The sequence below is a fragment of the Salvelinus sp. IW2-2015 genome, linkage group LG4q.1:29 (genome assembly GCF_002910315.2).
Source record: "Salvelinus sp. IW2-2015 linkage group LG4q.1:29, ASM291031v2, whole genome shotgun sequence".
NCBI lineage: Eukaryota > Metazoa > Chordata > Actinopteri > Salmoniformes > Salmonidae > Salvelinus > Salvelinus sp. IW2-2015.
Genome location: NC_036842.1, coordinates 34,342,669 through 34,355,984, shown reverse-complemented (window position 1 = coordinate 34,355,984; position 13,316 = coordinate 34,342,669). Strand labels below are relative to the sequence as shown.

The 13,316-nt window shown below is 42.3% G+C and overlaps 1 protein-coding gene across 4 annotated transcripts in view; it reads left to right on the top strand.

Annotated features, from left to right (window-relative positions):
- Window positions 1-10,731, top strand: part of LOC111961890 (uncharacterized) — a 30,040-nt gene extending 19,309 nt beyond the window's left edge. For 2 of the 4 annotated variants that reach the window (XM_023984530.2, XM_023984528.2), the window contains 7 exons: window positions 2,272-2,413; window positions 2,621-2,682; window positions 3,237-3,448; window positions 3,540-3,790; window positions 8,996-9,115; window positions 9,256-9,412; window positions 9,627-10,731. In XM_023984530.2, the coding sequence (XP_023840298.1) occupies window positions 2,272-2,413; window positions 2,621-2,682; window positions 3,237-3,448; window positions 3,540-3,790; window positions 8,996-9,115; window positions 9,256-9,412; window positions 9,627-9,925 (1,243 nt within the window). In that variant the 3' untranslated portion in view covers window positions 9,926-10,731. Of the gene's footprint in view, window positions 1-2,271; window positions 2,414-2,620; window positions 2,683-3,236; window positions 3,449-3,539; window positions 3,791-8,995; window positions 9,116-9,255; window positions 9,413-9,626 lie in introns of those variants that run through there. The other 2 variants (XM_023984529.2, XM_023984531.2) reach the window with 2 other exon arrangements.
- Window positions 10,732-13,316: the final 2,585 nt, after the last annotated feature.

Here is a 13,316-nt window from a genome sequence, read left to right as displayed (position 1 = left end):
CACATTGAGAACTATTTTTACAAGAGTCCTGTATACGTTTATAAATAAAACACACTATAATAAAACACAACAGCCCTACATATACATTACAAATAAAACACACTATAATAAAACGCATAATACACAAGATTAAACATATTTAAGAAAAGCAATCATATTCTGTAACATAAGTCTCCAATCAATAATTTAAAAGGCCTGAAAAGCACCGTAATATCTAATTGCAAGGAATTCTGTGTATTGTTCCACACATAAGGGGCAAAAAAACTAAAAGCAGATTTTCCCACTTCTGTGGAGACCAAAGGATTTCCAGAGTTATCCATCCCTGAGAACGGGTTTGCTAATTTGTATGTCTCAATGAAGTAATGTACAGAGGAGGTTTCTGCAAGACTGCTATGTAAGTAAATAAGAGTGCGTTCTCTTCTTACAGACAGAGGTCTATCCCACATGTTTGTAAAGAATACAATGACTAGTCCTAAAACCATCTCCAGTGATAAAACGTATTGCTGAATGGAATACTGAGTCCAATGGTTTCAAAACAGGCTGGCGCGTGCATATAAATGTCACCATAGTCTATTACAGGGAGAAGCATTGTTTGAACAATCTTCCTTCTATTTTCAGAATTGAAGCAGGATTTATTTCTATATAAAAAAACAATCATCGATCTCCACTCCTTTGTCAAGTTTTCAATGTGTGTTTCAATAGAACAACTTGTCATCAATACAGATACCCAAGTACTTATAGTGAGAACCTTGCTCCATTTGGAGTGCAAATATGCAAGTCCTTAAGGTCAACATTAGGAGACCTAGAGAACAGCATAAACCTGGTTTAATTTGCATTTAACACAAATGTAAGATCAGTAAGTGATTTTTGGAATGAGTCAATCATGCTGAATGTCACGAATGGCCTGCTGCACTAAAGAGGCTCAGGGATAAATAACTCATCTGCGTAGAGGTGAATGTTACAGGTGTTAACAGTATTTCCAATGTCATTTATACACAACGTGAACAACAATGGCCCCAAAATCAAACCCTGCGGTACCCCTTTAAGCACTTCAAGAAATTCGGATTTAACCCAGTCTATCATAATAGCGAGGGGACTGTCACTAAGATAATTGTGAAATCACAAACAGGCATCAGTGCCAAGGTGTAACACAGGCAACTTACTCAATAAGATAGAATGATCAACTGTATAAAACACTTTTGACAAATCTATAAGTAGGACAGACAGCACAATTAATTTTAGCATCCAAAGCATTGACAATATCATTTACAACTGATGTGGTTACAGTAATAGTAACTGGTCTAAACCCTGACTGATGTACATTCAAAATACAGTTCACAGATAAAAATAAGTTCCAAGCTTGATATGAACACCTTGATATGGGACGATAGTTGTCAAGATCACAACAAGCCCTTATGGAGTGGCAGCACATAAGTTGATTTCCACACTTTAGGAATATTTCCTGATAAATCTTAAATTAAAGATGTGGGTTATTGAGCCCACAATGAGGGAAGCTGCACACTTGAGCAGACCCTTCAGCCAGATGGTTGGCCCCTGTAGATTTATTTAATGTCGAATGCCAACAACACATCAAGGACTTTATTGTTTGAATTGCTGAAAGGAAAAACCCTGACCGATCGGTAAAATTCCCCCATCAACATCCAGTACATTGTCATACTGAGTAGGTTTTTGAATTCTGTCAGAGCCTGCAGAAATAAAATGTTGATTTAAATTCATTAATGCTATCAGTTATCAGTAATAGGGCCAGACTCTACATTCATTTGTAAGGGAAGAGTAGAAGTACCACCCTTTAATGATTTCAGTTTTCTAGAATTTATATGGATTTCCAGTACATGTACAGTCAGCCAGAGGGTTCATATAATAATAGCATCTCTATTGCGTATGAATTCAGATAATTCAGGTGTGAACCAAAGGTTCGATCTATTTTGAACTCTCCGTTTTTATAAACGGGCATGCTTATCTGAAATGTTGTTAAAAACAGTAATAAATTGATTTCGAGCCAAATTCAGAATGGATACACATTCACAAATGCAAGTGAATAAAAAATGATTTGCAACTCTGTTTTTCTCTGTTTGCAGCGGGTCATTTCATAGGGAATGGTCAGAGACGCTCTCATATTGTAACATCATCAAAAGTTTGACAATAAAGGCGCTAACATTGCATCCATTCTAAAAGTTGGTTGAATTCTCTAAATCTATGGCTCTGCCTGCCTCCACAACTGTCACAATGTAGAATCATTCCTCTCCACAGGCTCTCCAACAAGATGATCACTGAGTTTGACATCTTATTGGCGGACAATCGCTACAAACTGTGGCCAGCTCATGTGGAGCCTGGGCACGATCAGCGCGTTACTTCCCTGGGATCTACCTCTGTGACAAATGAGACCTCTAAAGTATTTTCAACAGTAGAGTTATTGATTTAAATTGAACAGCACAAACTGTTTTCACAAAATGATTTTGGTGTAAAATAGTCCATATGGCATGTTTCTCATTTATTGCCTGTGATGTGATTGCCATATAAATAACTTTTTACAATGGATTTTTCACTTAGACATGTGTTTTGCATATGCTAACCTTACTGTTGTCTTCCACTTGTATAGAAAAAAACCCTCATTGAAGAATTTGACCCTGACAAAACAATAACAGACAAGATTATCTACAGGTAACTACTTTGGGTTTAATGATCAATTACAGCTATGTTTTTAAGGCTTTGCGTACCCATGTTTTATTTCCAATCACAGCCCAAACATTGCTGAAGCAAGCCTATGGTCGGGATCAAATTTATTGCAGGTAGTGAGTTAGTGCATTTTAAATTGTCTGTCTGGTTGTATGCTGGAGGACTTCTTAGTCAGGTTTGCAGAAAGAGTAATGAGAGCAAGCTTCAATACAGAAAACGTAGCAAACGACGCATTTGTGGTAATTAAGTGCATGGAGGCCGCCATCTTAAGGCACGTCCCTCATTGGTTACTCTTAGCCTTTCCCCACATCTATTTTACTCTCCCTCCATTTCATGGGGGTGGCAGGTAGCCTAGTGGTTAGAGCGTTGGGCCAGTAAAGGTTGCTAGATCTAATCCCCGAGCTGACAATGTAAAAAAATCTGTCATTCTGCCCCCGGTAGTTAACCCACTGTTCGTAGGCTGTCATTGTAAATAAGAATTTGTTCTTAACTGACTTGTCTAGTTAGATAAAAATGAAATAAAACATGGTGCTCCCCAGGTTCCAGTGTGGGTCTCGTGGCAGGTTTCAGTGCAGAGCTACAGGGCTGGTTTTTGGGATGAGGGGGGCAGGGATTGTGGAGTACAGTGTGGTCCACTGGGACAGGGATATCCTTGCTAACACCAGCTATGAGCCTGCAGGCCCCTTGTTTCAACTCAGGAGTCCAGAGGGACATATGTACCAACTACATCTACCTCACTGCGAGGTTACGGGTGAGTGAATTGTTGTGGCTTCACCAATCTGCACTGAAACACCACACATTACTATGACAAATTGGTTTCATGCATTTCATCTCTCTCCCAGTGTCTGCAGCTGAGAACCTTCTTGTGGCCCACATATGCAGAAAGAACAGGGAGTTCTTAATACCCAAGGTGACACACTCACACGTGATTGTAAGCATTAGTGGGCTTTCAAATTATGGAAAAGCTCGTAAAAAACAATCCAACAGCAACCGTATCCAAGGACAGGTGCTACTGTTCCTTGAGCCTGAAGCAACTCCAAAAGAGCAAAGGCTCTGGGTGTTCCTGCTGCCCCGAGACATGCCGCCAGACGAGGTACGTCCAAGTCCCTGAAAATGAACTTCTCCTTTTTAAAATATTTTGTCAACTTATGAATAACTGGTTCGTTACCTGGGCCCGGTTTCCCAAAATTATCTAAATAAAGGGAAATACATTTAAAAAATATATACTTCATATTCATCATCTCCAGCACCATCCCAACATCGACATACTGTATGTGAAAATGGCGTGTTTTGTGTTAAAAAAAGATAAATATTGTGTTTCCAATGACATCATCAATCAATTAGTAGGAAATGCCTACTCACAATTGGTCAACATCACACGATGCACACTGACGATTATTATACATATTTTTGCAAATAGTTACTTAATCAATAATGCAGATGTTTTTTTTAAGGGCTTGTAATAAGCTTTTCACGTTAAGGTTGTACACCTGTTGTATTTGGCACGTGACATTTTTTGGTCATTGGAAACACTTATCTTCCACAAGCTTTTTTACTACAAAACAAAAATGTGCTTTTTTCACATACAGTGGCAAGAAAAAGTATGTGAACCCTTTGGAAATACCTGGATTTCTGCATAAATTGGTCATAAAATGACATTTCTTTATTGAACAAACCGTGTAAACATTCACAGTGCAGGGTGGGGAAAGTATGTGACACTTTAATAACTGGTTGACCCTCCTTTGGCAGCAATAACCTCAACCAAACGTTTTCTGTAGTTGCGGATCAGACCTGCACAACGGTCAGGAGGAATTTTGGACCATTCCTCTTTACAAAAACTGTTTCAATTCAGCAATATTCTTGGAATGTCTGGTGTGAACTGTTCTCTTGAGGTCAAGCCACATTTTTCCGTTGATGATAGCAAGCTGTCCAGGCCCTGAGGCAGCAAAGCAGCCCCAAACCATGACGCTCCCGCCACCATAGTTTACAGTTGGGATGAGGTTTTGATATTGGTGTGCTGTGCCTTTTTTTTTGTCCACACATATTGTTGTGTGTTCCTTCCAAACAATTCGACTGTAGTTTCATCTGTCCACAGAATATTTTGCCAGTAGCGCTGTGGAACATCCAGGTGCACTTTTGCAAACTTCAGACGTGCAGCAATGTTTTTTTTGGACAGCAGTGGCTTCTTCCGTGGTGTCCTCCCATGAACACTATCCTTGTTAGTCTTTTACGTATCGTAGACTCGTCAACAGAGATGTTAGCATCTTCCAGAGATTTCTGTAAGTCTTTAGCTGACACTAGGATTCTTCTTAAAAAGAGGAGTATCCCATCAGCTTTCTATAGGCTAGGCCTACAATATTTATTTATTTATTCATCAACTTTCCTAATATTAAGCACAATGCTTCGCTTTACAACAGGAGTATAGCCTACCTGGCTGGCATGAAAATGAACCACGGGAAAAGCATCCTCCATTCGCTATTTAGGTGCATAGATGACGTGTATTTGTTTTTCCTCCATGCCCCTGTTCCAAGACAGGTGTATGATAATGGTCCATTCTAAATCAAAACTAATTTCACACATACAGTGGGGAGAAGAAGTATTTGATACACTGCTGATTTTGCAGGTTTTCCTACTTACAAAGCATGTAGAGGTCTGTAATTTTTATCATAGGTACACTTCAACTGTGAGAGACGGAATCTAAAACAAAAATCCAGAAAATCACATTGTATGATTTTTAAGTACTTAATTAGTATTTTATTGCATGACATAAGTATTTGATACATCAGAAAAGCAGAACTTAATATTTGATACAGAAACCTTTGTTTGCAATTACAGAGATCATACGTTTCCTGTAGTTCTTGACCAGGTTTGCACACACTGCAGCAGGGATTTTGGCCCACTCCTCCATACAGACCTTCTCCAGATCCTTCAGGTTTCGGGGCTGTCGCTGGGCAATACTGACTTTCAGCTTCCTCCAAAGATTTTCTATTGTGTTCAGGTCTGGAGACTGGCTAGGCCACTCCAGGACCTTGAGATGCTTCTTACGGAGCCACTCCTTTGTTGCCCTGGCTGTGTGTTTCAGGTCGTTGTCATGCTGGAAGACCCAGCCACGACCCATCTTCAATGCTCTTACTGAGGGAAGGAGGTTGTTGGCCAAGATCTCGCGATACATGGCCCCATCCATCRTCCCCTCAATACYGTGCAGTCMTCCTGTCCCCTTTGCAGAAAAGCATCCCCAAAGAATGATGTTTCCACCTCCATGCTTCACGGTTGGGATGGTTTTCTTGGGGTTGTACTCATCCTTCTTCTTCCTCAAAACACGGCGAGTGGAGTTTAGACCAAAAAGCTCCCATTCCTCCTCTGGATCATCCAGATGGTCATTGGCAAACTTCAGACGGGCCTGGACATGCACTGGCTTGAGCAGGGGGACCTTGCGTGCGCTGCAGGATTTTAATCCATGACGGCGTAGTGTGTTACTAATGGTTTTCTTTGAGACTGTGGTCCCAGCTCTCTTCAGGTCACTGACCAGGTCCTGCCGTGTAGTTCTGGGCTGATCCCTCACCTTCCTCATGATCATTGATGCCCCACGAGGTGAGATCTTGCATGGAGCCCCAGACCGAGGGTGATTGACCGTCATCTTGAACTTCTTCCATTTTCTAATAATTGCGCCAACAGTTGTTGCCTTCTCACCAAGCTGCTTGCCTATTGTCCTGTAGCCCATCCCAGCCTTGTGCAGGTCTACAATTTAATTCCTGATGTCCTTACACAGCTCTCTGGTCTTGGCCATTGTGGAGAGATTGGAGTCTGTTTGATTGAGTGTGTAGACAGGTGTCTTTTATACAGGTAACGAGTTCAAACAGGTGCAGTTAATACAGGTAATGAGTGGAGAACAGGAGGGCTTCTTAAAGAAAAACTAACAGGTCTGTGAGAGCCGGAAGTCTTACTGGTTGGTAGGTGATCAAATACTTATGTCATGCAATAAAATGCAAATGAATTACTTAAAAATCATACAATGTGATTTTCTGGATTTTTCTGGATTCCGTCTCTCACAGTTGAAGTGTACCTATGATAAAAAATTACAGACCTCTACATGCTTTGTAAGTAGGAAAACCTGCAAAATCGGCAGTGTATCAAATACTTCTTCTCCCCACTGTATAAATTATTAAGCATATGTAAAGACAATATTAAATTAAGAATAGTCTGAGGGGTGACAATATTAGCCTATCACTTGTGAATAATTTATTATCACTTGTGCATTAAGGTAAGAAACTGCGCATACCTTTTTTTTGCGACCTTTTTAAAACCATGGTCGCACACCTCATGTATCCTAGCCCATAGGCCTATATGCTTTGATAAGGTTTGTAATCACAGCTAAATAAGTGCTCTAATAACTTCTTAAAATGAAGCACATTAATCCGCTTTATAAGCGGTGTAGAGCTTAACTGTCATACATACATGGGCTGTGCATGAGTTTCAAGTTTGGGGAAGATCATTTTCACCTTTTGAGAACCGCTAATTGATTGTATTTTGGAACATTCGCGCTTATAGCCTACTGCCGTGTGCGCATTGCTGTGCTTATAATGTGAAAAAATAGACTAATAGTTTAGATTCAAATGTTAAACTATCAGCCTCATTGCTTTTTAATTTTTTGTTGTTGATGCAAGTGGTTCTATTAATTTGGGATCTACTGCCTCCTACAACTGTCCCAGACAGAGTATGTTTGGAATATTTATTTATTGTGCAGAAGGACAAGTTGACCAATCGAATAGGTCAACTTTTTCCCTATTGGGGATAGTAGATTCACATAGGCTAGTGTTTTGGCTGTTCGTTAGGCCTACTCATCTTGTTGGCTGATAAAAAGTAGGCTAAATGTGGACAGTTCTAACATCTTCAATATGCCCCTCGGAATTCCATAAGAGGGACACGCGCAGTTGCATCCCCGATGTCTGTCTATATTCACTTGTAGCTTACTTCTTAGCTGAAATGCCTGTGAGAAGGACTTGATCATGTGACTGGCATTGGCTACATCTGAGAGAGACATGTGAGTGAGAGGTGCTTCTGAGCACAGCAGCCGGGAATTATAATTAGCTTTTAACTTATTAGATTCAACCCAAGTGCACAATGGCCACTTTGGCCGCAAAAGGCATGGATTTTTATTGGGCGTTATGGCCACACAAGGCGGATGCCGGCGGGAAATTTGAGGGACTGATGCTTGTCAAGTGCTTGTCAAATTGTGAACGAGAGACTGATGAAGTGTGTGCAGCCTGCGACTTTGTCAAATCATCATTAGATTCTATCTAGGAGCTGGGCCGTCGTCAGTATTGTGGAATAATTATAAATTCAAGGTAAGATTTGAATGGAGAAAGCTGATCCGAGAGTAGCGCTCCCTTTCTTTCGATCCTATCAGTATCGACAAATGCTCAAACGACGCACTTAGTGACCGTTCTCTCTACGTGGTGTTTTGGGAAACACATGTGACATCTCCAGCCATTATAGGAACGTTAAAATACTTGTAAGCTTAAGGTCCTTCACTACGAGTCAGTGATGCACAAAGTAAACTGCAATATCGGGCCGATTTCCACAACAACTAAGAATGTGAATCGCGAGGCTACACTTCTCTGCTGTTCTGGTCCTGCAGATATCGGGCGCGTTCCTCTGCCCATGCGTTGCTGATGCATGCCAGATCTTATGCCTGGATAGGTATTTTACGTATCAGCTAACCACATCATGTTATAGCAATCTGGTGCCCAATGGCACGTTCGGCGACGTGGAACACAACCATTGGTTGATGCATGTAACATCTGAGCAGGGAAACGCGACCATCATGTTGCAGCAGTGTGAAGTGCACATGGGCAGATATTCTTTGCTACTTCACTGTCTTGGATCAACCTCATCTGCAGAATCTGCAGTTCATCCTTATGCTCGTTGCAACGTCATATAGCTGAGTCTGTTTAAATTGTAACATGAGGGAGAAAAAATAAAATAACTAAGCATTTTGAATTCCAAACCAGCCCCTTGCCCCTACCAACTCACTCGGAGTTCCCTTCATTTTCAAGTGTAGCTGACAAAACTAAGAGGGTGACTTCCAGAGTGGAAAGAGGATCCACTTAAGGGTCTAATTAGCCCCTCCCACCCTCTCTAATGTTCACTCCTTCAGCATTTGGACACTTGTGCATATGATGGAGGCGCATGTGAACGTGCAAATCGAGGGGCGAGGGGGAAGATGAAAGGCCTGGTTTGGAATTCAGCATTCCTAAACCTTATTTCATCTGTCTGAGTCAAAATATTTTTCTCACAGGTGGAGAATCAGCACAAAGAGTTCACATTCATTAAGACCAGCTCATCCTGTATGCTGACACCCACAGCCAAATATAGTGTGACTTCTGACCTCAAACAAGGCTTTCTTGTTCAACCCAAAGTAAGTGGAACAGAAAACCAGAGACATCTTGCTAATAATGTCACATGTTATTCTGCCTTCCATTAGGACTAACCATACCATTTGTCCATCACTCAATCTCTCCTTTTTTCTTTCACATGTTCCCTCACTTACTCTTTCAGAAATGCACATTGCACATTGCACATTGCACATACCAACACGCCACCTTTGAGGTCTTCTTGAACCGTAGTATCACAGAACTCAATATGAACATTCTGGAGACAAAGCTAAAGACGCGGAAACGCTGGTGTCGCCGAGTGATTCTCAACACACCACGGGGTAACCGTTTCCTTCTTACCAACCAGTCAGACAGGATATTTGCTTTATCATACACACAGATTTAATTTTAAACCTGTACCGTTATCCTACATTACATTCAATCTGATAACATACAGTAGCTTACATTCTGAGAAGATGGTTCTCTCATCTGCCTGCTGCATTAAATAAATTCCTGGCCACACAGGTCTCACCATGTCTCCTCCCCTACTTTCAGCAGATAATGCTGCTCAGGTGAAAAGATTCACTGAGCAGCAGTGGATAAAGAACCTGTGTGAAATACTGGGAGAACTGTCAAAGTACGAAATTAAGAAGCTTAAGTCAATGATGAGGAATAAGGAACAAAAGCCAATCGCCAAGAGTGCTCTGGAGGGACGAAAAAGCCCTGAGGAGCTTGCAGAGCTGATGGTGGAGACCTGGGGGGTGCATGACTCCATCAAGGCCACCAAAGAGTTATTGGAGAGACTGCCACGCAACGACGATCGAGTGACATCCTTGCTGCAGCCATTCTTGTAGCAATTTGGCAAAGGGTGGGGTGGGAGATGATGGAAATGTGGTGGCTACCTGCAAAAAACTATGGGAGTGTTTTTACAAGGTCCAAAAAAACTCAGGGAAAATAAAATCCATTAAAATTGATATAATGAACAGAACATTTAGAGAACAACTATACTGTATTGCAGTTGTCTTTAATTTTGTAAACTTTTTGAAAAAAATCAAGTTTAGTTTAACAATATTTTGAGATTTGATGTATATTTCTATATTTTAAAACTTTTTTAAATCACTGAAATATGTACAGTATGACCAACGACATCTTTGTAGTTCAATGTATATTTATATTTTTTAACTTTTTTTTCAACCACCAGAATAATATGTAAAGTATGACCAATTACTTTTTCTACCTGTTTGAATCATAGCGTTGTCTCATCCACACATTCTGATATAACCATGAATCTAATCCGTGGCCAGTTATTTTTCTACCCTTTCACTGTCATAATGGTACAAATCTTTGCCGCAAATCCTAAAACTAGTATGTATGATTATTGTTATCCTCATTTGACATCAGGAAAGACAAAAATGCCAAAGCCCTCATCATTAGTGTACTTGCTGTTATTCCCTCTTAATAGTCACAGTTTGCATCAGATAGTAACCAATTCTTGATATTAACCAATTGCCTACACTGCTGTGCTTGATGTTTTTTATTTTTTATTTTATTAAATGTGCCTTTCTATGCAATAAAGATTAGGGTACACACTGAGCAATAACCTACAATATTGGTAGGCTTTAACCTAATATTTTGTTGATTAAATACATTATTTATATTGCATTATTGAACTCTTCATATACAATAAACTGCAGTCAACAGACTGCACTAGCCCAATAGCAGCTAGCTAGCTGCAATCCTGATCGGCTTCCCCTGGCTAACGTCCCTGTCCCGAAGCAAGCACCAACTAGCCTGGAGCTAGCCTATGCTAGGCCCATCTCCCGGCAAGCTGAAGAGGTCCATCAGCCACTCCTTGGGCTACAATACATATTTTGCCAATTGGCCTGGACCCCTTTTCTTGCCGATACGGAACCCCGCCGATCCATCACGACTAGACTACCGACGTAATCCTCCCGAGGGGTTTTTCAACAGGCCCCACCGTCGCGGCGTCCCCTGAATGCCCATCTGCTAGCCGTCTAGAGCATACCGGACTGTTAGCTGAGGTGGTCCATCAGTCAATTTCTTGGGCTACTATACCTATTTTGCCAATTGGCCTGGACCCTTTTACTACACAGACCCCTGCTGATCCATCACGACTGGTCTGCTGACGTAATCCGCACGAGGGGGCTACAACAGACTTCGTCCGTCGTGACATCCCTCTAAGGCCCTTCTGCTAGCCTGCTAGCCCCGGCCCGCTAGCTGTCTGAATCGCCGTGTCTCCAGCCCGTCCAGCTACTCATTGGACCCTATGATCACTCGGCTACGCATGCCTCTCCCTAATGTCAATATGCCTTGTCCATTGCTGTTTTGGTTAGTGAATATTGTCTTATTTCACTGTAGAGCCTCCAGCCCTGCTTAATATGCCTAAGCTAACCCTCTTGTCCCACATCCCACACATGCGGTGACCTCACCTGGTTTAATTGATGTCTCTAGAGACTATACCTCTCTCATCATCACTCAATGCCTAGGTTTACCTCCACTGTATTCACATCCCACCATTCTTTGTCTGTACATTATGCATTGAATCTATTCTACCGCGCCCAGAAACCTGCTGCTTTTACTCTCTGTTCCGAACGTACTAGACAACCAGTTCTTATAGCCCTTAGCCGTGCCCTTATCCTACTCTTCTGCACCTCTGGTGATGTAGAGGTTAATCCAGGCCCTGCAGTGCCTAGCTCCACTCCCATTCCCCAGGCGCTCTCATTTGTTGACTTCTGTAACCAAAAAAGCCTTGGATTCATGCATGTTAACATTAGAAGCCTCCTCCCTAAGTTTGTTTTATTCACTGCTTTAGCACACTCTGCCAACCCGGATTTCTTAGCCGTGTGAATCCTGGCTTAGGAAGGCCACCAGAAACCCTGAAATTTCCATCCCTAACTATAACATTTTCCGACAAGATAGAACTGCCAAAGGGGGCGGAGTTGCAATCTACTGCAGAGATACCCTGCAGAGTTCTGTCTTACTATCCAGGTCTGTGCCCAAACAATTTGAGCTTCGACTTTTAAAAATCCACCTTTCCAGAAACAAGTCTCTCACCATTGCCGCTTGCTATAGACCACCTTTTGCCCCCAGCTGTGCCCTGAACACCATATGTGAATTGATTGCCCTCCATCTACCTTCAGAGCTCGCACTGTTAGGTGACCTAAACTGGGACATGCTTAACACCCCGGCCATCCTACAATATAAGCTTGATGCACTCAATCTCACACGAATTATCAATGAACCCACCAGGTACAACCCCAAAACCGTAAACACAGGCACCCTCATAGATATCATCCTAACCAACCTGCCCTCCAAATACACCTCTGCTGTCTTCAACTAGGATCTCAGCGATCACTGCCTCATTGCTTGCGTCCGTAATGGGTCTGCGGTCAAACGACCACCCCTCATCACTGTCAAACGCTCCCTAAAACACTTCAGCGAGCAGGCCTTTCTAATCGACCTGGCCCGGGTTTCCTGGACGGATATTGACCTCATTCCGTCAGTAGAAGATGCCTGGTTATTCTTTAAAAGTGCTTTCCTCACAATCTTAAATAAGCATGCCCCATTCAAAAAAATGTAGAACCAGGAACAGATATGGCCCTTGACCAGTGTAACAGTATAACTTTAGACCGTCCCCTCGCCCCGACACGGGCGCGAACCAGGGACCCTCTGCACACATCAACAACAGTCACCCACGAAGCGTCGTTACCCATCGCTCCACAAAAGCCGCGGCCCTTGCAGAGCAATGGGAACCACTACTTCTAGGTTTCAGAGCAAATGACGTAACCGACTGAAAGGCTGCTAGCGCGCACCACCGCTAACTAGCTAGCCATTTCACATCCGTTACACCAGCACAAAAACATCCTGTGGCGTACGGCATTAGCATCGAATAGCCCCCGCGATATGCAACCTTTCAGGGAAGTTAGGAACCAATATACACAGGGAGTTAGGAAAGCAAAGGCTAGCTCCTTCAAACAGATATTTGCATCCTGCAGCACAAACTCCAAAAAGTTCTGGGACACTGTAAAGTCCATGGAGAATAAGAGCACCTCCTCCCAGCTGCCCACTGCACTGAGGCTAGGAAACACTGTCACCACCGATAAATCCACAATAATTGAGAATTTCAATAAGCATTTTACTACGGCTGGCCCTGCTCTCCACCTGGCCACCCCTACCCTGGTCAACAGCCCTGCACCCCCCCCCCACAGCAACTTGCCCAAGCCT